We start from the raw sequence: 22952 nt of genomic DNA, 5'->3' as shown, positions 1-22952 counted from the left end.
GGTATTTGTAGGCACTTTCAGAGGCCCAGAGAGGCCCAGGCCACTTCCAGCTTTTGAGGCTCCTAGCCATACTAAAAATGCAAAATGAAAACACAGGAAAATAAAATAAATGCATGCATATACCCTGTTTCTCATATTTTAAGACATTCCCATAAAATAAGCCATAGCAGGATTTTTAAGCATTCAAGGAATATAAGCCATACCCCAAAAATAAGACATAGTGATAGGCACAGCAGCAATGCCGGCCACAGCAGGAGGAGGAGGAAAAAAATAAGACATCCCTTGAAAGTAAGCCATAGTGTGTTTTTTTGAGGAAAAAATAAATATAAGACATGTCTTATAATATGAGAAACACGGTATCCTTTGCAAAATGCAGTAATTATTGAGGGAAAATCTAGCTTTCGTACAGTGTCAAAGTTGGTATTTTGGCTGTGTACACACTATACCTTTAAGGCACGTTCAAAGCATGTTCTTTCCCTCAGTTAAAGGTTGCTGGGAACTGTAGTTCTGTGAGGGGTAAACTACAGTTCAGTCAATAAACAAAGGCCTGCTTGAGATATTATGGCCAGCAAATATGCACAGTATCCTTCTCATGGGGCAATTATGCACATTCTCCATGGCTGAGGAACATGCACAGTGGCTGGTTGATATGCATATTAACTGCTCAATTTATGTCCCCCTTAACATTTACACAAGTATTGTGTGCCGTGCAGCTTGCATTTCCCCATGCCAACTCTTTCTTAAAGCAGTCTCTAGAAGCTGGAGAATTATGACTCCTAGCATTTAGGACTTTCTTGGGACTCTCAAAAACTGCAGTATAGTTCTGCTGTCATTCAGATACTCACACAATGTACTGTACTGTACATGTCTACTCTGAAGTAAACCCCACTGAGCTCAATGGGAATTACTCCCAGGTAAGTGTAAGGGACATGGGTGGTGCTGTGGTCTAAAGCACTGAACCTCTTGGGCTTGCTGATCGGAAGGTCGGCAGTTCAAATCCCAGCGATGGGGTGAGCGCCCATTGCTTGGTCCCAGCTCCTGCTCACCTAGCAGTTCGAAAGCACATCATAGTGCAAGTAGATAAATAGGTACCACTCCGGCGGGAAGGTAAACGGCGTTTCTGTGCACTACTCTGGTTCGCCAGAAGCAGCTTAGTCATGCTGGCCACATGACCCGGAAGCTGTCTGCGGACAAACGCCGGCTCCCTCAGCCAGTAAAGCGAGATGAGCGCCACAACCCCAGAGTCGTCCACGACTGGACCTAACGGTCAGGGGTACCTTTACCATTACCTTTTAAGTGTCTGTAGAACTGCAGCCTCTCATTAGACTCCCATAGGAACTCCCATCTGCTATCAGCCATACCAGCTTCTATAGAGCATTATATGGGGTTGGCCTAGGATGCTGTCTTTCTTATGGCTGAATAGAATGTTTCTGATGATGCTGGTTCAGTCCTCATGTCTCACACTTCAGGATTCACGTAAAGAGCCATTTGTTTAAAAGCCATCATGTATTTAGATCATTGTCACATCAGCTTGTGTGGTTTTTTGTGTGGGTTTTTGTTTTCTTTCTAATGTGGAAGGTGTTCTAATTTTATTTTATTTTTTGCTAACAGCCTGAATGTTAATGATTTCCCTTTTCGGTTCATTTCTATTTTGATAATGGTTTGTGCTTATTGGATATTTTGATTCATTTTATAATACCGGTAATATGTAACGAATCTTCAAATTAGAAAAAGAAAGCTTCCTCATATGAAAGGTGTGCCGTTTCTTAAGATAGCTGTAGATTTAGGAAACTTTTGGCCCCTGTGTTAAGGGGTGCATGGGAGAGGACTGGATTATTGATTTGAAATGGGAGCTCTGAAAGCTCGTAACTTTGGGAATATACTTTGGATTTTCCCTAAGCCTGTGAAAGACATATAACATGAAATATTTGTGATTTTTTTCACATACTCAGAACTTGCAAAGTTCTTTTAAAAACTGTACCTATAGGTGGATGTAAAAGTAATTGGAAACAGTGGGAGCTCTGCACCTTGAACAAAATATTTGCAACAGGTATAACTTAGCCATTTTCCATTAGATATTTCTGAAATTCGAACAGAATCATACTTCTCCCTGGGCCAATTCAACATGCCAATTTTTATACCGATAGGACAAATTGTCTTTATTTTATAATGAATCATTTTTCAGTCTTCCTCTCCTCTCAGCTATAAATGGTAGAACATTGAAAATGCCAGCTGCAGTGGAATATCTTGGGATCACCCAAGAAATATGCTTAGCAAGAGGTTCCGAGCCGACAAAAGGGTTTAACTTACAGTATTTGTATGTTTCCCAGTATGTTTCTGGGTCCCTTACCTGATCACTATTAAATAGTGATCAATTTTTTTTAAAAAAAAGCAGCATTAAAAATGTCAGTGGCAGCAAGTAAAAAACTAGAAAGATGCACAACAATGCTAAAAGTACACAGCAGATCTGAAATTCAGTGTATTAAGAGCACATGGATCTAAGATGCTTGAAAACATACTGAAAATAGTATTGACAAAGACACTAGGTAAGCTTCTCTGGGAAGGGCATTCTCAAATGGTTTGCCACCAATGAAAAGGCACTCCAGATATCAGGATCTGGGTAGTTTCGTCTCCTACAATCCAATGCGCAATAAGTTTATGGAACACATTGGCCCAAGATGAGGTCATGGCTGCTAGCCTATGGCCAGGTGGGTTATGCATTTGTCTTATGGGATGTATAAAATTATGCATGGGCATAGATAAGTTTTTTTCCCTGTCTCATAATATTAGAACTTGGAGACATCCAAATGAGCTGAACATTGGAATATTCAGGACAGACGAAAGAAACTACATAGTTAAATGATGAAATCTGATCCCAAGTAGTAGTGTTGACCACCAACTGGGATGGCTTAAAAGAGGATTAGACAAAATTTATGGGATATAAGGCTGTCAACACTACTAGCCATGATGGCTATGTGATACCTCCATGTCAGAGGCAGTATTTCTCTGAATGCTGGTTGTTGGGAATCACTACCTGTTATGATTGGGCTTTCCATAGGCAACTGGTTGGCCACTGTGAGATGAGGAAGCTGGACTGGTTGGGTCACTGGCCTTCTTGAGCAGACTGCTGCATTCTTATGAGTCATGTAAAGTTTAGAACACCGTTGCCCATAGCTGCCAAGTTTTCCCTTTTCTCGCAAGGAAGCCTATTCAGCATAAGGGAAAATCCCTTTAAAAAAGGGATAACTTGGCAGCTATGCCGTTGCCTATTCTGATTGGCAGATATTCTGGGTTTCGACAAAAAATTCTGGGACCACTGGCATGCAAATGATGTGCTTCGCCATTGAGCCAAGGCACCTCTCCCAAAACATCTGTAAAGCTTGGATAGCATGGGAAAAGGATGGTAGCTCTATCAACCCTGATAGATAAACAGACACCTCCAGGTACATGGGACTAGCAGAGTTTGGAGGGAGGGTTGTTGTTTCCGTGCCCTGCTTCTTTGCTTTCCACAAAGCTGGTCAGTGTGGGAAATGGATGCTCTAACCCAGAATAGCGATCCTGTTGTTCTTAGGCTGATGCCATCACCAGTATATGGTACACTGAGAAAATCCACTTAGCTGCCTCAAAATATGCCACCTCTGCTCACAATGTATCAAAGCAAGGAGGAGACTACTCTTCACTAAGATGTCTTGGTAGCAGAAGCATAACAGGTCCTCTACTGCTAGTTGGAAGGTGGCAATTGACTTCTAGAGTGGGTGGTGCCATCTCTCCTGTTATCAGCAATGCCAAGCTGCTCTTAGCATGGATAACTCCTTGAGAATCAACAAACCCCTTTCATTTGCTACTGTGGAGTCGGATTTTTACACCAATAATTTATTCAATATTTGTATTTTTCCCAACAGGAGAAGCATAAGAGATAAGATCAGCCAAGGCGCTGAAAGCACAAGGGTTATTAGTTTGTAGCTATCTGTTTCAAAAGCCAGTGCAATTTTTAAAAAGCTCCTATCCAAACGAAACAAAAGTTTCACCTTGATTTTTTAGTCTGTGAATAATATGTTTAAGCTAACAACAACATGGAAGCTCTCCTTAAGCAATTAATATTGCATTTGTAATGGGAATATCTTTCCCTGCAAGGTACAATGACAAAAATCCAACTGCAAGTGGTAATCATAAACCACAGATTAGCAATAGATGTTTTCTTTCTTAGCTGGTCACCTAGCAACTTTGCCACTACCTGCTGCCATTGCAAATAAGCTGAAGATAACAGCTTTGTGGGTAATTACAGAAATTAAACTTTTACTGACACAAATTAAAACCAGAACAGATAAAATGAAATGGGTTTAAATTGAACCAAGTTCTCTAGGAAATTATCCCTTTTCAAGCTCCCAGCTGTTCCCTCCTCCCTTAAGTTCTCATTGTGCTTTTTGTGAAGGCTAGGTACAGAGAGGAAAAATGAAAAATAATCAGTTATTCTATACTGCTTTTTACCATTGCCAGTGGAAGAAATGTACTTACTAATCCTCTCAGAAATGCTTATATGACCATTATCCAGCAGCTTAGATAAGAATAATAATATTAAGAAATTGTACGAGGCAGCTATTTTTCTGGTATTCATTTATTTAAATGAGCATTCTGCCCTCTTCTAAGGGCTTTGGTCAGGCGAGATGTTTAAAAAAATAGATGAAAAACATCTAAAAATAAATACCCCCCCCCCAGTAAACAAAATATACCTTCTATTGGCTTCATCCCCAGTTTTTTTTAAAGTGTATTGTTTTTATTTTTAAAAATTACCTCCCACTTTTTAAATATATGTATAAACTCAAAGCAGCTTATGACATTAAGGTTCATATGTATAAACAAATCAAAGCTACAAATAAAAGCTCAGCCCCGTCATAAGGAAGATCTTCTGGGATATTGTTTTAGATTTAGTAAAAGAAGCCTTTGTAATGCCAATGTGTTTCCTGGGGTAATCTGGGGGTTCTCTAGCTCCAGAAGAGGCTCAGGGTACACTGAGCTTCTGGAGCTAGAGAACCCCCAGTTCAGGCACCCCCAAACTTTGGCCCTCCAGATGTTTTGGGCTACAATTCCCATCTTCCCCAACCACTGGTCCTGTTAGCTAGGGATCATGGGAGTTGTAGGCCAAAACATCTGGAGGGCCGCAGTTTGGGGGTGCCTGGCGTAGTTCATCTGCAGACTTCTTGGGTTAGTAGATTTCTTCATAGTACAGCCAGCATTTGCTTATCTTCCAAGAGAGAGAGGTCTTGCATATAGACTTGCCAACAAGTATGCTGGGGTTCGCTGCGATGGAACTTAGTTGGCAGGAGCAAAGCCCGGCAAACTGTGGTGGAGGACCATAGATCACGGGCAGATCCTGGCAACAGAATATGGTGAATAGTGGGTGGAGCAAGATCCCAACTCAGAAAGCCAGAAAGAGAGCGCTGGGATGGAATCTGGCGAGTCGGTGTGATAGTCTGGTGAAATATGGCTGCTCATGGATACATTTACAATTGTGAGCAGCTACTGATCTGCTGTTCAAATATGGATGGTGAACTTTAGTGAAAGTACTCATTGGTATTGTTTTTTCCGGGGGAGGTGAGGTGCCAGAATTTACCATGAGCGCCTCCCTTGTTCTCTTATAATGGCAATGGTGTTCACCTGAGAGGTGCTTGAGTTCGGGCTAGAAAAAACAACAACCCCAGTCATAGGATTAAATGAAAGGAGATGTTCTCAAAGGTGTATAAAGCCCAAGCTATTCATGAAAGCATATATGAAGATTAACTGATACAGGTAGAAAAGTATTACATCTAAACATGTTATTTAAAAATTAGATCAATATGCTGTTGAACTATGTTGCCAGAAGTATTTGGGGTGGAGGGCTCATGGTTATGAAATCCAAATTATTTGTCCTTCTAGTTGTTTCTACGTATGTCCTTTCATCCCGAGAGTTTAGATGTTCAAGTGATAAAAAAAAAGAAAAATAGTAAATTTATATAGCACGACACCTAAGTGATCAAAGGAACCCTGTAGCACATTGCTTTTAGCTGCTATACCTGGGTTTTGATCTTTAGTTGCAGAGAACCAGCACCACCTTCTGTGAATATTTGTGATTGACTTTACATGGTGAAACTGCAACAGGCAAACTGATTGGCGTATCATTTCTGGAAGCTCTTTCTTTGTATTTTGTTTCCATTGTTCAAGTATGTAACTTTGCCAAACTGATTTGGATTCACTCTGCTAAGGGGGGGCTTTTCAATAGAGGCACAGCCAAAGGTACCGGGCCGAAATCCCGTACAGGCATGCAGAAATCGCTTTCAAATCTGGGCCTGGCAGCCGGCACCAAGGTAGCTGAAGAGGAAGCAGGTTTCTCCTCTTCCTACAGGTGCTGCTGCAGTTTGGAACTGGCTGCTGCCTTCTCTTATTCTCCAGTGCATTCATTTCCCAGAGAAGCTCTAGCAGCCGCACCACTGTTCCAGTGCATTTTGGCATATTAAATCTGAATTAAGCGCACGAGCTCACATTTTCTGCTCCCCAATCCCATTCTGGATCTGGGATCTTTGGGCCAATGAGAGAGATGCCAGGAGACATCTCTCCCTGCCCAATACCACAGCTGCTCCCTTCACTTCCCCATGCAAGTGCAATGGAATCCTTCATCTCACTGAGGTGCTCAGCTCTTCATCTTTCTATTGTCTTGCATTCTGGGGTCCTGGAAATCTCGTTGGCAGTCCCATGCTTAGCTGTAAGGGGGTGGGCTTACAGGGAACAGCCACCCCTCATCAAATCAAATTTTTCGAACGGCTCTGACAACAGCGGAGGGGCAGGCAGGGCAGTCTCGAGCAGGTCGGCCGCCCTGGCGCTGAGGGGCAGAGATCGCTCCGGCGCCCCCGCCCTCACAGGGCGTAGCATAGTTTCCGCGCGGCGCCCTGCCTACCGGCCTGGCACCCTAGCGCACCGTACCACCGGGGGTCTACCTAGAGCCGGCCCTGGGGGCAGGAGACAGGAAGGAGAAAATGAGCGGAGTGGGGCAGGGCTCAGGCAGCATCCAGGAGCACTGTCTACAGCCTGTGATACCAGCAAGGGAGGAGGGGCCAGCAGAGGTTTCTAGCAGGGAAACAGCAGAGGGGCGTCCTTTCAAATTCACCCCGGAACTGAGGCAATCAGCGGCTCACAAACGCAGGGGGCAGAGATTTGGGGTCCCCAAACTACTCTGCTGGGGGAGGAGCCAAAAAGCGCCATTGGGAGAATCTGATGATACTGAGTAGACATGTTTTCATGAAGCTCTTGCACTGTAAATAATATTCGCAATAAAAGTCTTAAAGACAAGATGGCTTGGAGTGTCGTTGTTCGAGAGTAGCCAGCAACCTCCCTGACACTAGCATATTAATGTGAGGTTAGAACTTTAGATAAGCAGGAGTTAATACAGCGCGCTGAGGAGTTGCTAAGGAAATCCTGGCAGAGATTCCAAGTGCTTTCCTTTTTTAAAAAATGAGAAGACTGGATGAGATTGCAATATTAAAGCCTCATCTGGAAGTACCCAGAAGCTTAGATTCAATGCTAGTCCTACACAGAATAAACCTACTGAAATTAATGAGCCTCAGTTAAGTCATATTCATTAACTTCAGTGGGACTACTCCGAGTAGGACTGGCACTGAATGTTATGCAGAGTGTAAGGTTTGGGCCCTGTGGGCATTGTAGGGTGCTATCTCCCTGAAGAACTTATGTGGGAGCAGTGGACTTAGTTTGTTATTGTGCCTCAACAAGACAACCAAAGTGAAGCCAATTCTCCAACCAGGTCTTCTTTCCACCTGCATGGGAAAGGGAAGCAGGTGATCCTGAGCCTTAGTTGGTGTTGCAGCTTGCTTGTCCACATAAAGCTAAAGCCTGGTTTAGTATTACATGCAAACCAGGCATGTATTTCATGGAATTAATGGGACAATGACTGGATAAAGAAATAGAAAGCATTTCAGAAAATCCTTTTCTGGAACTGGAAGGAAAGTAATGCAATTTACCTGAGTGAGAGTCTCTTGGAATTGTGTGCTGTGCAATGTATAGTTAATCCTGGCAGTGTTGCTTTGGCTCATCTGTATGTCTGATTCTTTTCTTTCTCTCTCTTCCTTAGACTGTCTACAAAGCCTGGCTCTGTTCCCAGTATTTTGAAGTCACACAGTCTCACTGCAACCACACAATTCCTTGCAAGCAATACTGTTTGGAGGTTCAGACAAGGTGTCCATTTATATTACCAGACAACGATGATGTCATCTATGGAGGATTATCCAGTTTCATCTGTACAGGTAGGACAGATTTCAGCAGTCGTTATTTGGCGTCTCTCTGTGAACACACCACCATATGATAGGGCAAAGTATAGTCATTCCCAAAGGCGTTCAAAGGTTGTAAAGCAAAGGTGTCCAAAGGAAGCTTGAGAGCAACATGCCCGTGGGTGTGCATGGCTGGGGATCACTACACAACCTGCCCCTGTCTGCGCTTCTGCTTCCCCGTCACTCTGCTATTCCATTACTATCAGGTGGTACAGAAATCCCTCACTTCCTCCTTTCTACCCAAGAGCCCTTCCCAAAACCCCAGCCCAGCCCAGAGCCCTGTGTCTGAACAGCTACCACTCCCCCCCTCTGTTGACTTAAACTTCTCAGATACAAGTGCAATGCCAGGCTAATCTTAATTGTTCTCTTTCTATTGGGTATAATTTATTTTAAAGCTCCTGTGCACCCCCTGCTCATGTTGCCTGCTCAAAAGCCACAGTTGCTCTTTCAGGGCCTCTCTAGAGAGAGCTTTTCATGCTGTTGGTTGAGCTCTTGGGTTCCTTCCCCCTCCTAATTTTTTTCCCATGAACTGCATAACCCAATGCCACTTCCTGCCACTGTAGCTTGGCAGTTCCAGTCTTTGTGCCCCTGCTCACATTGGTAAGTGATGGTGATTACCATTGCCGATAATGCACTATGACTTCACCATAGGTACTTATTATTATTATTATTATTACTACGAAGGACCACATTTCTTTGCATTCTGCATGTCAGGCTGGCCATTCATGCAGCCTGTCTGCTGAAGAAAATGCCAAAATGGCTCACCTGTTTAGCTCCCAACTTCACTTTTGTGTTATGGCTATGTTCTGCTTCTGAATACCAGTTGTTAGAAAGGGACAGAAGGGAGAGTGCCCTCGTGCTCAGATCCTGCATCATCATGTTATTATTTATATCCCGCCCATCTGGATGGGTTGTCCCAGCCACTCTGAGCAGCTTCCAACACATATAAAAGCAATAAAACATCAAACATTAAAAACTGCTACAGGGCTGCCTTCAGATTAATAATAATAATAATAATAATAATAATAATAATAATATAATATTTTTATTAATACCCTGCCCTTCCCAGTCAAGACCGGGCTCAGGGCGGCTAACAACAAGAATATCAAAGCAAGCATAAAAGAAACAATTCAATTAAAATGCAGATTAAATACAATGTTAAAAATCAATTTTAAAATTAGGAATCTACAAGTGCAACCTCATTTAAATATCTGTAGGATAAAGCCTATGGGGAGGGTAACATCGGGGTCAGACTGAGTCAGTCCAAAGGCCAAGCGGAACAGCTCTGTCTTGCCCGCCCTACGGAAAGATGACAACTCCCACTGGGCCCTAGTCTCCTGAGAGAGAGCATTCCACCAGGTCGGGGCTAGTACTGAGAAGGCTCTGGTCCTGGTCGAGGCCAGTCTAACCACCTTGTGACTCGGGATCTCCAGTATGTTATTATTTGTGGACCTTAATGTCCTCTGCGGGGCATACCGGGAGAGGCGGTCCCGTAGGTACGAGGGTCCTAAGCCGCATAAGGCTTTAAAGGTCAAAACCAGTACCTTAAACCTGACCCTGTACTCCACCGGGAGCCAGTGCAGCTGGTAAAGCACTGGATGGATGTGATCCCGCGGTGAGGAGTGAAACTTCTGCACCCGCTGGAGTTTCTGGGTCAGTTTCAAGGGCAGCCCCGCATAGAGTGAGTTACAATAATCAAGCCTAGAGGTGACCATCTCATGGATCACTGTGGCCAGGTCAGGCTGAGAAAGGTAGGGGACCAACTGCTTAATGCAGCGGAGATGGAAAAATGCCACCTTGGCTGTGGTTGCAACCTGCGCCTCCATGGAAAGGGAGGCATCCAAGGTTACACCCAAGCTCTTGACAGAAGGGGCTGACACTAATTGAGCCCCAGCGAAAGATGGATGTTGCCCCCCCCATGTCATCCCAACCTAACCAGAGGACCTCTGTCTTCAAAGGATTTAGCTTCAGCCGACTCCCACGTAGCCATCCAGCCACAGCTTCCAAGCACTTGGTCAGTATGTCCGGGGCCGAGGCAGGACGGCCATCCCTCAACAGATAAATCTGGGTGTCATCAGCATATTGATGACAACCCAGCCCAAAACTCTGGACAGTCTGGGTGAGGGGGTGCATGAAGATATTGAAAAGCATCGGGGAATTGCACCTTGCGGGACTCCACACACCAAGGAGTGCCACGGCGACAACCCCCTCCCTAGCGCCACATCTTCTAAAAGTTGTGTAGCTCTTTATCTCTTTGACATCTGATGGAAGGGCACCGCTGGCAAGAAGGCCCTCTGCCTGGTTCCCTGTAACTTCATTTCTTGCAGTGAGAGAACTGCCGGAAGGCCCTTGGAGCTGGACCTCAGTGTCCAGGCTGAACGATGTGGCTGGAGACGCTCCTTCAGGTATACAGAGCCAAGGCTATTTAGGGCTTTAAAGGTCAGCACCAACACTTTGAACTATGCTCGGAAATGTACTGGGAGCCAGTGTAGATCCTTTAGGCCAGGCATAGGCAAACTCCGGCCCTCCAGCTGTTTGGGACTACAATTCCCATCATCCCTGACCACTGGTCCTGTTAGCTAGGGATGATGGGAATTGTAGTCCCAAACATCTGGAGGGCGGGAGATTGCCTATGCCTGCTTTAAGCCCAACTTCCCATAGGTATCTGGCTGGCTACAGTGAGAACAGGATGCAGGTCTAGGTGGGCCATTCATCTAATCCAGTAAGGGCTTTTCTTACATTCTTAAGTTCCCATCCATGCCTCATGCAGTGTGGTGGAGCTTGAGACATACTGCACCCCTGCCATGTGCAGAACGCATACACTGAGCTCAGCATACTTTCTATAACTTACTAAGCTACCACATCAAATTCCTGATGGGAAAAGGGGCCTTTGGTCACATCTTCTCCTTAACATAATTAAAGGAGGAGAAATTCTAGGTTTTGCAATACTGCAGGGAGAATAATTAATTATTGAACAGGAACCTTTTATCATGCTTGCTTTTGACACTGCTATTAACTGTAACATATGCATACAATATCATGGCTAATTAATTCTGTTGAACATGCAGGGCAGAATAAGTTATTCTTCACTTTTAGACACTCACAGCTAATGCATACTGTATATATATTAGGGAGTCTCATATGCCCATACCAAGCCCAGAGAAATCTGCAAAGTCTGACATAGCAGAAGGACCTGGGGTCAGCACAAATGCCACAGCCAAGATACCTGCCTAGCCCTGGTATGTGCAATCCCAAAGTGGTAGGAGGAAGACTCACACAGAGATCTGCTATCGCAGGTGGTTACTGTTATTTACCTTGATGCTCCTTTGCTGTCTGCAAAGAAGGCTGAGGTGCCTGGGATATCATAGTAAAAATACAGCCATTTACATACAATGGTTAAAAATCTAAAAACTACAAGAACAAAACATCAGCATAGCACAACAAGAACAATAATTACGCTGTTAGATTCAATGAAATTTTACCTCCTGAAAGACCAGTGAACAGGCATGTCTTCAATTGACGTGTTTAAAAATTAATGGGAACTGCTCTTCCCCAAGATGTGTATTCGGCCTTGGCCCAGTATACCTGAAGGAGCGTCTCCACCCCCATCGTTCAGCCTGGACACTGAGGTCCAGCTCCAAGGGCCTTCTGGCAGTTCCCTCACTGTGAGAAGTGAGGCTACAGGGACTTAGGCAGAGGGGCTTCTCGGTAATGACGCCCTCCCTGTGGAACGCCCTGCCATCAGTTGTCAAGGAAATAAACAACTATTTGACTTTTAGAAGACATCTGAAGGCAACCTTGTTTAGGGAAGTTTTTAATGTTTGATGTTTTATCGTGGTTTTAATATTCTGTTGGGAGCTGCCCAGAGTGGCTGGGGAAACCTAGCCAGATGGGCGGGGTATAAATAATAAATTATTATTATTCCACAGCTGAGGTGCCACCACAGAATAAGCCCTGTCTCAAGTCACCATACCACAGACCATGCCGGTCAGGAGGATCAAGAGCAGGGCCTTTCCTGCCAGCCCCAAAGCAAAGGGCATTAGGTATTAGGGGAGACACTTGGGCCTATGCCTTTTAAGCTTTTTGTATGCCAGCACTAACACCCTCAGTAACTCATGGCAGGCAGTGTAGTGCTTTTAAAGACATATGATCCCATCTAGCCTGATAGCTACCAATTGCGAGGTCTTCAAAAGCAGCCTCAGGTAGAGAGTAGATATAAGGCAAAGCTTGGTTTTTCAGACCATGTGTGACTGTTCATCAGCAGCATCTATAATTCTGACCAAATCATTGGTTCTATGCACCGAGTAAATTGTCCCATGGACATTTATGGATGTGCTTTTCTTCCATTTTCAAACACTATCTCTACAGAGAAGTTCCCTCTCCATAAAGCAGTGAGGTGAGCAGAAATGGTCTTACATAGACAGCATGTACTCGCAACCATGTGCTCTCTCTTTCTCCTGTTCGATTTAATATTTACGTGTTACCAACAGAAGCAGCAAATCACCATTCAATAATAAAAGAGTTTCTCTGAAAATAGTACCAGAGGGCTCATGCCATAAACACATAACAATACACAGATTGCAGTTGCCCCCTAGTATTTTTCAGGCGTCACGCTCTCCACAGGTGGCAATGTTTTGCAGTTCTTATGCATGAAAGAGTCTGAAGTGGCAGCCTGCATGCAGTTCTGGTTGGCTGGTCTTCAGCTGCTTTCTCCTCTTCTTGCCTGCAGATCTGAAACAGGAGAAAGAAATGTAGGGTTTATTTAACAGGCCTCAGATCATTCTGGTTCCTGGGAGAGAAGAAATCTCTCAATTTTTGAGGTAAAGAGGAGGCTGTTTTTGGAACTGCATCTTCCTCCCCTTCTCTGCTTAACAGGGCAACTCTGTTTAAGTGTCATGAGTTAGCCTGCTCTCCCTTCAAGTATTTTGTTGGTGCCTTGAACTGTGTGGGGGATATGCATGTAGAGTGACCACTTAGACATCACTTTTTATTTTTAAAAAGGAGATACAGTGGTGCCTCGCTAAACGAATGCCCTGCTAGACGAAAATTCCACTTAACGAAAGGATTTTCTGATCGGAGGTTGCCTCGCTATACGACGAGGTTTTCTATGGCCACCGCTTCGTCTTGCGAGCGTGGCCATAAAAATCTCCGATCAGAAAATCAGGGCATTCATCTAGCGAAAGGGGAACCAGCTGTAGCAAGGGAAGAAGGCAAAGGAAGATCAGCTGAGAGCTGTCAGCACCTCTCAGCTGATCTTCCTTTGCCTTCTTTCCCCGCTGCAGCTGGTTCCCCTTTGTGTTCCGCTGGTCTCTGCCCCGGCAGAGACCAGCGGAACACAAAGAGGAACTAGCAGGGTAGGAACTAGGTGTCCGCCCGCTTGCCTTCGCCGAGGCGGCGCTTTCTCGGCGAAGGCAAGCGAGCGGGCTAGGTGTCCCCCACTTGCCTTCGCCGAGAAAGCTGGGCGCCTTCTCAGGGAACGCAAGCGGGGGACACCTAGCCCGCCCGCTTGCGTACCCTGAGAAAGCCGGGCGCCTTCCCGGCGAAGGCGAGCTGGCGGGCTAGGCGTCCCCCGCTTGCCTTCACCGAAGTTGCGCTCTGTGTCGGGGGAGGCAGGCGGGAGAAGGTGTTCCCCCTTCGCTGCCTCTCGCCCCGCACCACCGGCACAGAGCGCAACTTCGGACGTCTCCGAAGTTGCGCTCTGTGTCGGGGGAGGCAGGCGGGAGAAGGTGTTCCCCCATCGCTGCCTCTCGCCCCGCACCACCGGCACAGAGCGCAACTTCGGACGTCTCCGAAGTTGCGCTGTGTGTAGGGGGAGGCAGGCGGGAGAAGGTGTTCCCCCGTTGCTGCCTCTCGCCCCGCACCACCGGCACAGAGCGCAATTTCGGACGTCTCCGAAGTTGCGCTCCGTGTCGGGGGAGGCAGGCGGGAGGCGGCGGCGGGAGAAGGTGTTCCCTCACCGCGATAAGCTGGCATGGGGCTTGGTGGCAGTGGGGGAAAGGCAGTGTGTATGTGTGTGAAAGCGGAAGATCCTCCGCTCCCCACCCCATCGCCCGACAGAGCGCCCCCCGGAGCCGAAGTGTGGCGCTGTGGGGGCTTTTCGCCATTTGCCTTCCCCGGGGAAAGGCGCAGGATCGTTCCTTCGCCTTTCTCCCACCCCGCCTGACAGGAGCCGGATCCGACGAAGTTTCTGAAGCTTCATCCGAACCGGCTCTGTCGTTGGCAGCAGTGGCGCTTGCTCTCTTGGCTCGGGGAAGCGCCTGCCTGCCTTCCCCGAGCCAAGAGAGCAAGCGCCGCTGCCGCCAGTTCCCCCGGAGCACATAGGAATGCATTAATTGACTTTTAATACATTCTTATGGGAAACGGTGCCTCGCTAGACGAAATTTTCGTAGGACGAATTGAGTCCTGGAACGAATTAATTTCGTCTAGCGAGACACCACTGTAGCTGCTTTCCCTTCAAATTCCTTAATGGCCCCCATTCAGGAGTTGAAAGGACTGTACTTGGCAACTAAATTTGCATGTGTTGACCCTTATCCAAGGTATGGAGAACATTCAGGGGTATGCCTGAAAGTCTTTCAGGAGACAAGGCTGGGATCAGGCTTGTACCAAGGTCAAGCAGGGTTCATTATGAAGAATCTCATGTCAACCTTCTTACTTATGCCACAGAAGAAGTTTAGATTGACACACCTCTTCACATAAATGTCTACAGGACTCCCATGAGGGATATATAAATTAGGCTACAATACAAATGCCAACAATTTCAGGCCTAAAAGTAGCAAGAGGCACTCTGAAGTTGCAACAGTTCAGGCATTGAAATCCATGCAAAGAAGTATAAATGCTGTGGGAAATTTATGGCTGATCTACCCCGGTAGGGATGCTAAATCTGACCAAATCTTGGTGGTCAATGACCATAGGGGGAAGGTAGTTTTTTATATACTAAAACATGGTTCCTAATTCAGTTTTCATTTGTGCTGGCAAAACGTAATTATTTTGAATTCCAAAATCTGCTATCAAAAAATTTCCTCCCAAATCAAATAATATAAAGGTAGCCAAGCTCCCACTTCTTAGGCCCTTTATATTTTGCTAACAGCTGCCTGACTAAAATAGTTATAACCCTGTAAGGCAGAGGAATATTCTGTGCATGAGACCAAGTCTCTTGCAAACATATATCATATTGCTGGAGCAAACAAATAAAATTATTATGCACCCAACACTCCAGATTCCAAGAAAGTACAGTCATACCTCATGTTGAGTCCACTGCAGGTTGCGTCTTTTCAGGTTGCGGACATGGAGAAGCGCTGAATTGTATCACACGTGTGTGTAGATGCAGCGCTTCAGGGTGCAGCCTTTTCAGGTTGTGAATGGGCCTCCGTCACGGATCCCATTTTGCAACCAGAGGTACCACTGTATGTTAAGACCTTTTTGATTTCTAGAAAATAGACTGCTAACAGAGTAGGAATTTTGGGGCTCTAACCTAGGCTTATTTTATCTAGTACCTACATTCAGGCCAATATAATGAATATTCCATTCTTGTCTATTGGAGCGTATCTGGATTTTATTAAGATAGGTGAGAAAGGTAGGAGCTATGGCTCAAGAACTTCTTGTGCCTTCCTCTCAAGTTGCCTTTTCCAGACTGCTGTTCCCTTTTCTAATAAGTACATGGAATGGATATCTAACTTGCAGGGGGGGGGGGCTGTTATTTGGACAACATTTTAATTCAGTTAACAGCTCTCCAATCAGCAATCATGAATTAGAGACCACATTTTATCCTGAAAGGTTAGTTCAATACTGCCTCTCTGATCACAATTAGACAGATATTTGCAATGTAAACCATTTCCTACATTCGGGGAAGCCCCTACTAAGGAGGCTTGAATTCCTGCTTGCAGTTCAGATTCTGTTTTCATTATTCTGGTGGGTTTCTTCACTGGTCACTTTTGAAGGACCACCTGTAGAACATCTGGGAACTTCTTTCTAAAAGAATTTGGTCTATCTCTTGAGTTTATTTATATTGGTGTAAAAACAGGTCTCTGGGTTTAATTCAAATCCTGATAGGGACTTAAACAATTAAATGACATCTATCAGATTCAGTAGCTAGAGAGCTCAGACCTATCCCCATCTTGATATACCTTCAAACCTTCGCCAACCTCAGCTTGATAGGTCCTGTCTGTTGGGCTCCAGTCGGAATTCCTGTCTCCACTAATGCAACCTGTGTACCAGTTATTTCATTCAAACCAGATACTTCCTTTTCCAAAGCATTAATTCTGCTAAAGATTCCATCTGCTGATTGTTTTGCTAAGAGACATTGGTCCACATAAAAGTTCCCACAGTGAGGGAATTTCAGTCTCTGTTGTGGCCAAGAATAATAAACCAAAATTGTTACTATGCATTGTTGATGTTTCAGTATATGGAGAAAGCTGAAGTTGCCTGGGAGCATATGCATCAGCTCCCGACAAGTGCAGTTCAATTGACCAGTTAGCTAAACTTTCAAGAGGAATATGTAGCAAAATCTCTTACTTGGGTAAAGGCATATCCAGCCTCATTTCTTGCACACTTGCCATGTAAGGAACCAGGGCTGTCTACATAAGATAAATTAATTGCAACCTGCCTCAAATGCTTTGCAGTTACCTCTGCCTCGCTTGCTCCCTTTGGTATTTACACTTTGATACAACTTTGTTAATATATTCATAAACATTTATCTGACTATTGTTTTAATTTTATGTAACTGTTGCATGTCATATGCTCTAACAGAAAACAAAGATATATCTCACTGCAACCATGCTAAACAGTTTAAAGATGAAAATGAATAACAACAACAATGGCACAGATAATTGTGGTCCACGTAAGGCTTTTAACTTTAAACTCAGCTCCTGGAATTTGAGCCAATAGATTGCAGAGTGCTTGTCTCAAAGTTTTTTACAGCCAGTGTTCAAGACACTGTACAAATGTTGTAGCAAAGTGCTATTGATATTTAATTGTTGTGTTTCAAATTTTGTGAACTATGCATGGCTTACCACTGCTATATTTTTTGTAATGTTTGATAGGTAACTGGGGACATCTAGTGGAGACCAATAAACATTTCAATCCATATTCAATTGATACTGTGAAATATTCAGATGGTACAAGCTACACACTAATGACTTAACTGGTTTAATAGTCATTTTTTCTCTCAAGGAAACTTTGAAAACCATAGGTGCTCTTTAAGGGGGGGATAGTGAAGGAATTACAGTTATTCGCATTCTTTGGGAGGAAAGTCATGAAGCAATGCTGATATAAAAGCAATATGACAGTTTTATGATAAATTGGAAACTATTTATTGAATATTGCCTTTAAAAAATTGCTTCTCCAGTCAACTATCAATGTGAGGGCTGACTGCAGCAAGTTAAATTACATCAAATGAATTGTGGTTCGAATCCCTGCGACGGGGTGAGCTTCCGTTGCTCTGTCCCTGCTCCTGCCAACCTAGCAGTTCGAAAGCACGTCAAAGTGCAAGTAGATAAATAGGTACCGCTCCGGCATCTCAAGGCAGCCCTGTTTAGGGAAGCTTTTAATGTTTGATGGATTTCTGTATTTTAATGTTTTGTTGGAAGCCGCCCAGAGTGGCTGGGGGAACCCGGCCAGATGGGCGGGGTATAAATAATAAATTATTATTATTATTATAAGGTAAACGGTGTTTCTGTGCACTGCTCTGGTTTCATCAGAAGCGGCTTAGACAATAGACATGCTGGCCACATGACCTGGAAAAACTGTCTGTGGATAAACATCGGCTCCCTAGGCCAGTAAAGCGAGATGAGTGCCGCAACCCCAGAGTCGTTCACGACTGGACTTAACTGTCAGGGGTCCTTTACCTTTACCTTAATAAGCAATACTGGGAGTCTATATGACAAAATATTATAGTTATTACTTCTAAGAGTTGAATTCTGCTCTTACATGAACAAAGCATTTGACAGCATACTATTTGACCAAACTCATGCCGGTTGCCTTAAGAAATACCTTTATGGAGTTCAGATTCCAAGTGATGATGCCCTCGGCAGTCTTAGATGGCCACTACAATAGGGTTTCGTACGATGACAGACTCTGCATATAAACACAGGTGGGAGATATCACACATTACTTGTTATTACCGCCCTTTGGATAGGGATCCAAGAGACTGATTCTTGAAACCTTCACCAATTCCTGGAAGCAGCTTTACTATGGCAGAAATGGCTCTCTTTCTTTTGAATTACGCAAACAGCTTTCTGATACGTAAGGTGGTGCTTTCTGCTCTGGACAGAAGAAAGAGAGAGAGAGATAATATTGCAACAAGTTGTGCTGGAGATTCAGAGGTCTAACCGAAGTTAAGCCGGGCCTGAGTTAACATATGAACGCCCCTTTTTTGTTGTTGAAAAAACCAACAACCATTTTTAAACCCTTGATGTCATATATTATGTAATTGCTGTATGCTGTATGTTATGGTTTACAGTTTGGCAAATTATAGGGAAATTGTGATGTTGCCCTATTGCCAGATGTGAGGTGTCATGATCAATGGTTGTTGAGATGTTGCCTGTAGGCAGTGCTATTTTTCTAGAAAAAGAGGTGCTGGAACTCACCATGAATGCCTTCACTGTTCTCTTATAAGAGCAATGGCGTCCACATGAGAGGTGTTGGAACTGAGTTCTGGCTGAAGAAAACAACCCTGCCTGTAGGAAAATAATTTCCCTTTTTTCCAAGTGCCAAAGTAGCTGCTGAGCGAGGGAGCAAACAACCCTTTCTGCCAGCTCATGGAGAATTAACCCCCCTTTTCACTTTCCCTAACACCCTAAAATATATAGTGGCTTTGTGGAAGGGGAGTGAAACCACCATAAGTCCAAATTCAATACTTTGTAGGAGACCTGGGCAGTCTTCAGACTTGTCATATTTAATAAGAGCCCCACTATCTCCTAACTAGAGTCAGGTGCCAAAGACATACAGTTAGAATTATATATCAGAGTACTTCATACCACATTTTGAGTCTAGGGATTTGCTCTTCGTACCAGAAGTGAATAGACCTTACAATGCTTTTATGCGAAAGTCTAGTTCTCATTTTCCTGTTGAATAGCTACTTCCACCAATAAGCTGATTATAGTAATGTCTGCACAATGTAATGTCCTAACCCAGGCATGTCAAACCTGTGGCCCTCCAGATGTTTTGGCCTACAACTCCCATGATCCCTAGCTAGCAGGACCAGTCATTGGGGAAGATGGGAATTGTAGTCCAAAACATCTGGAGGGCCGCAGGTTTGACATGCCTGTCCTAACCACTGGGAATCAGAAACTTTTGCTGATCCACTGCAAATTACCCAGAGATCTTCCAGTAGATCCTGCTTGGCCTGCTTGCCTACTCCAGCTCTATAGTACGTAAGAGTAATTTAAAAAATAAATAAATAGAAGGTAACTTTAAATAAATGTTTGGACCTCCCCCCCAGCTTATTGTTGCCTATCTGCAGGAAGTAAAGGTAAGTGGAATGAACAAGAAAAGGAACTTTTAGTAACTTATAAACAGATGGTGATACACGGCCCTAAGGCAAACATTCTGGCGCTTCAGCTGGTTTCGTTCACTGGAGTAAATTAAGTGTACTTCCTCAAGCGGCTTTTGAGCAATAAGTACACCTAAATCCTCAACACGTTTGCTAGAAAACCAGCCCCATTCATTTCATTAAAACCTCTTCCTCCATGCTGGCATGCTCAGAATCATACCTAATGTAAAACGGCATAGAAGGTTCAACTGTGAATAGTTACTACTGTTAGCAGCTTCTTAATACTCCTAGGCATGGGGGTGATTCCTGTGAACTCATTTATTCATAAAAGAACATATTGAGAATTGGAAGCTACATCACCAATGGGTTCAAACTGCCAAAAATAAGTGGTGGTCTTCCATGAAAGCGAGGGTAATTTTGGGAAATGATACATGATGAGATAAAAAAGTATGTTCAGAATGAGCATACAAAAAAGAAAAAAAAGCCTGAAGTATTTCTGTTAGGGATTATAGAGGTAGAAAACCCAAAGAAATGGTTAAAGCTGTTTATGTATGTAATAATAGCAGCTAGGAGAAATGGAAGGAAGAAGTTGTTTCCACCAATGAAGAATGGATAAGTAAGATAATGAACTATGCAGAACTGGCAAAATTAACAGAACCTAATGATGAGCATTTTATGGAATAATTTATGCACTTTCGGATTACTTAAAAATTTTTTATGGTATCATGAACTTGTGAGCAGGATTTGAGCAACAGAAGCAATGAGATTACAATACAGGTATTGTGGTTATAAGGTTTAAAAGATAGAAGATGGGGAGAAAGAACTCCTCCATGGAAAACGGAGTGGGAAGTTGACAAGAATAAGACAGAAGATGAAACTGGGTTTTGATTGTAGATGTTAACGATGTTGAAGCCTAATAAAATATAATGGGGTGGGGAGGAACTGCCAAAAGGAAATAGGAAAGAAAGGCTTAGGGCTCATCCACAAACCCCTGTCCTCTGATTTCTTCTGTTTGTACCCAGATTTCTAAGGTTTTTTGTTTTCTCATGCCACTTTCCCCAGAAAAACCCATGGTTTGTTGCTGAATCAGAACAAATGCCACTACTCAGAAAACCTGGTTGATCGTGTTTTTCCCCCAATTCAGCAGTAAACCACATGTTTTCCCAACGAAAGGGGTAAGAAAAAAATTACCAGGCCCATGTCTACAAATCATGGGAGAAAGGGGAGCATGGATGAGCCCTTAGACTACACAGAAAAGTTCCTAATGGATCACTATAATTCTGTGATTCTGACTTTGGTTTCTGCAATATCTATCATTCATCTATCTATCATCTATCATCTATCTATCATCTGCCACCATGAAGGCTCTTGCAATCACCCATGGATCTTGGCCTTGAAGCCTCCTTTAAGGCAGTTAGGGAAATAAGATGTGCAAAGGGAATCAGTCCCAAGCCTTTTTAAAAAACTGACATGCACAAATTTGTCGGTACAGTACATGCAACGTTTTTTCTATGTGGCTATCTATACCTGGCAAAAATAATCATGAGCGGATAGGTGTGGCATGTGAAGTGGTCTTCTGAATAATATCAAGACCAAAAAACTTGCATTATTATTCATTTTCCTCTGGGAAATAGAAAGTAAACATAAAAGCAACAGTGATCCAAGCATTTGAACAGAAATTATGCAGCAAAAAGCATAAATACAAGGAGCAGCACTAATAATAGTCAGCACATGAAACAGCTACAGAATCAAAAGTTTGTTTAAGAAAGATGGAGGGGGTGGAATCTGTTGTTTTATTATTATTATTATTCCTACAAACTTTACCTTGTTTGGCGCTTTCCCACATAGACTGTGTCGTGAACCATTTGATTTCCTGGTTTGCAGCACCAGGAAAGCAATGCAACACAATAATAGCTCTACAGTACAATAATACGCATCAAGTAACACTACAATAAGCCTTTTCGTTGAATATGTGCATTCTCAGAAGACTGTTTTATCGTGTGAAATAGCCACCAGAATTCACTTACTGTTGTTTTCCCCTCCCTGCAGGGCTCTATGACAACTATCCAACCAATGCAGAACCAGAATGCTGTGATGTCAGATGGGGACTAATATCAGATAACCAATCCAAAGGGACTTTAAAAACAAGTGACTCGATGTGTCACCGGACATCACTCACAGTTTCATCAGCATCAAGACTGTGTAACAGCAGACTCAAACTGTGTGTTCTCGTACTAATTCTCTTACATACAGTACTAACAGTCTCAGCAGCACAGAACTCAACCGAACTGGGCTTTGGCGGCATAACAACTTTGGAAGATAATTCAACCAATGAGGAATAAAAGATCCAATTCATCTTCTCCTACAGGCCCACAGCAGGACCACATGTACTGCAGTCAAACACAAGAGACTGGGTCCCTTTTGCCCTCCATTCACTCCTCCAAAGGCCTTCTGGGTAAAACTCGGCAGAAGGGCCACAATCCAAACAAGGACACATCAAATACAGCTTTTTATTGACTAAAAGGCTGTCTGGTGACTTAAATTTCTCACACCATTTTATACACTGTGTTTTAATGTTTGGAGTTTCTTTCTTTTGTTTGTTTTTGCACTTGTTAATACAGGATTTTATTTTTTGGACAGTTTCTCAGAGCTAAACTAAGTCTTTTCACTGTCTTTATCTATTTCTAGTCATTGTGTGTGTTCATCCAATAGTTCTGTCTTTTATGTCTTGTCAATTTCTATTAGAGGAAAGAACTGCTGTGGTTCCATGGCATAACTAACTAATGGATTAATTTTTTATTTTTAGAAAAACAACAATAACAGTAACCTTGCCCCCTAAATGGCCCTACTCCCCCCCCCCACACAAAAAAAGGTTCTCCTTCTCCTCTCTAGTGCCCCAAAGCAGACAATGCCCGCTTGCTTTCCGTCTGTGTAATCACAATGAATGGGCGCACGATTCAGATGAGCCTCTGCCCATGTTGCACAAGTCACGTGACTGGAACCCAAAGTGAGGAGATGGGGAGGCAAAAGAGAAGTGCTCTCCTTCTAAGATGGAATTGGACAGTGAAATTGTAACGTAACAAAACCTATAACAAACTGTTGCTCCAATTCCCATTTTCAAAGAAGTCCAGTCCTTTCTCACTGGTCAGTTG

General features: G+C 43.7%; 1 protein-coding gene across 1 annotated transcript in view; it reads left to right on the top strand.

The window, feature by feature from the left end:
• NALF1 (NALCN channel auxiliary factor 1) overlaps positions 1–22142 on the top strand; it is a 338766-nt gene extending 316624 nt beyond the window's left edge. Inside the window, exons 3-4 of the mRNA XM_035116713.1 lie at positions 8117–8288; positions 21850–22142. Coding sequence (XP_034972604.1) covers positions 8117–8288; positions 21850–22142 — 465 coding nt within the window. The remainder of the gene's footprint in view (positions 1–8116; positions 8289–21849) is intronic.
• The last annotated feature ends 810 nt before the right edge of the window (positions 22143–22952 follow it).

The sequence above is a fragment of the Zootoca vivipara genome, chromosome 4 (assembly GCF_963506605.1).
Source record: "Zootoca vivipara chromosome 4, rZooViv1.1, whole genome shotgun sequence".
Classification (NCBI taxonomy): Eukaryota; Metazoa; Chordata; class Lepidosauria; order Squamata; family Lacertidae; genus Zootoca; species Zootoca vivipara.
The sequence above is the reverse complement of the archived record's forward strand: the minus strand, read 5'-3'. Positions and strand labels throughout refer to the sequence as shown.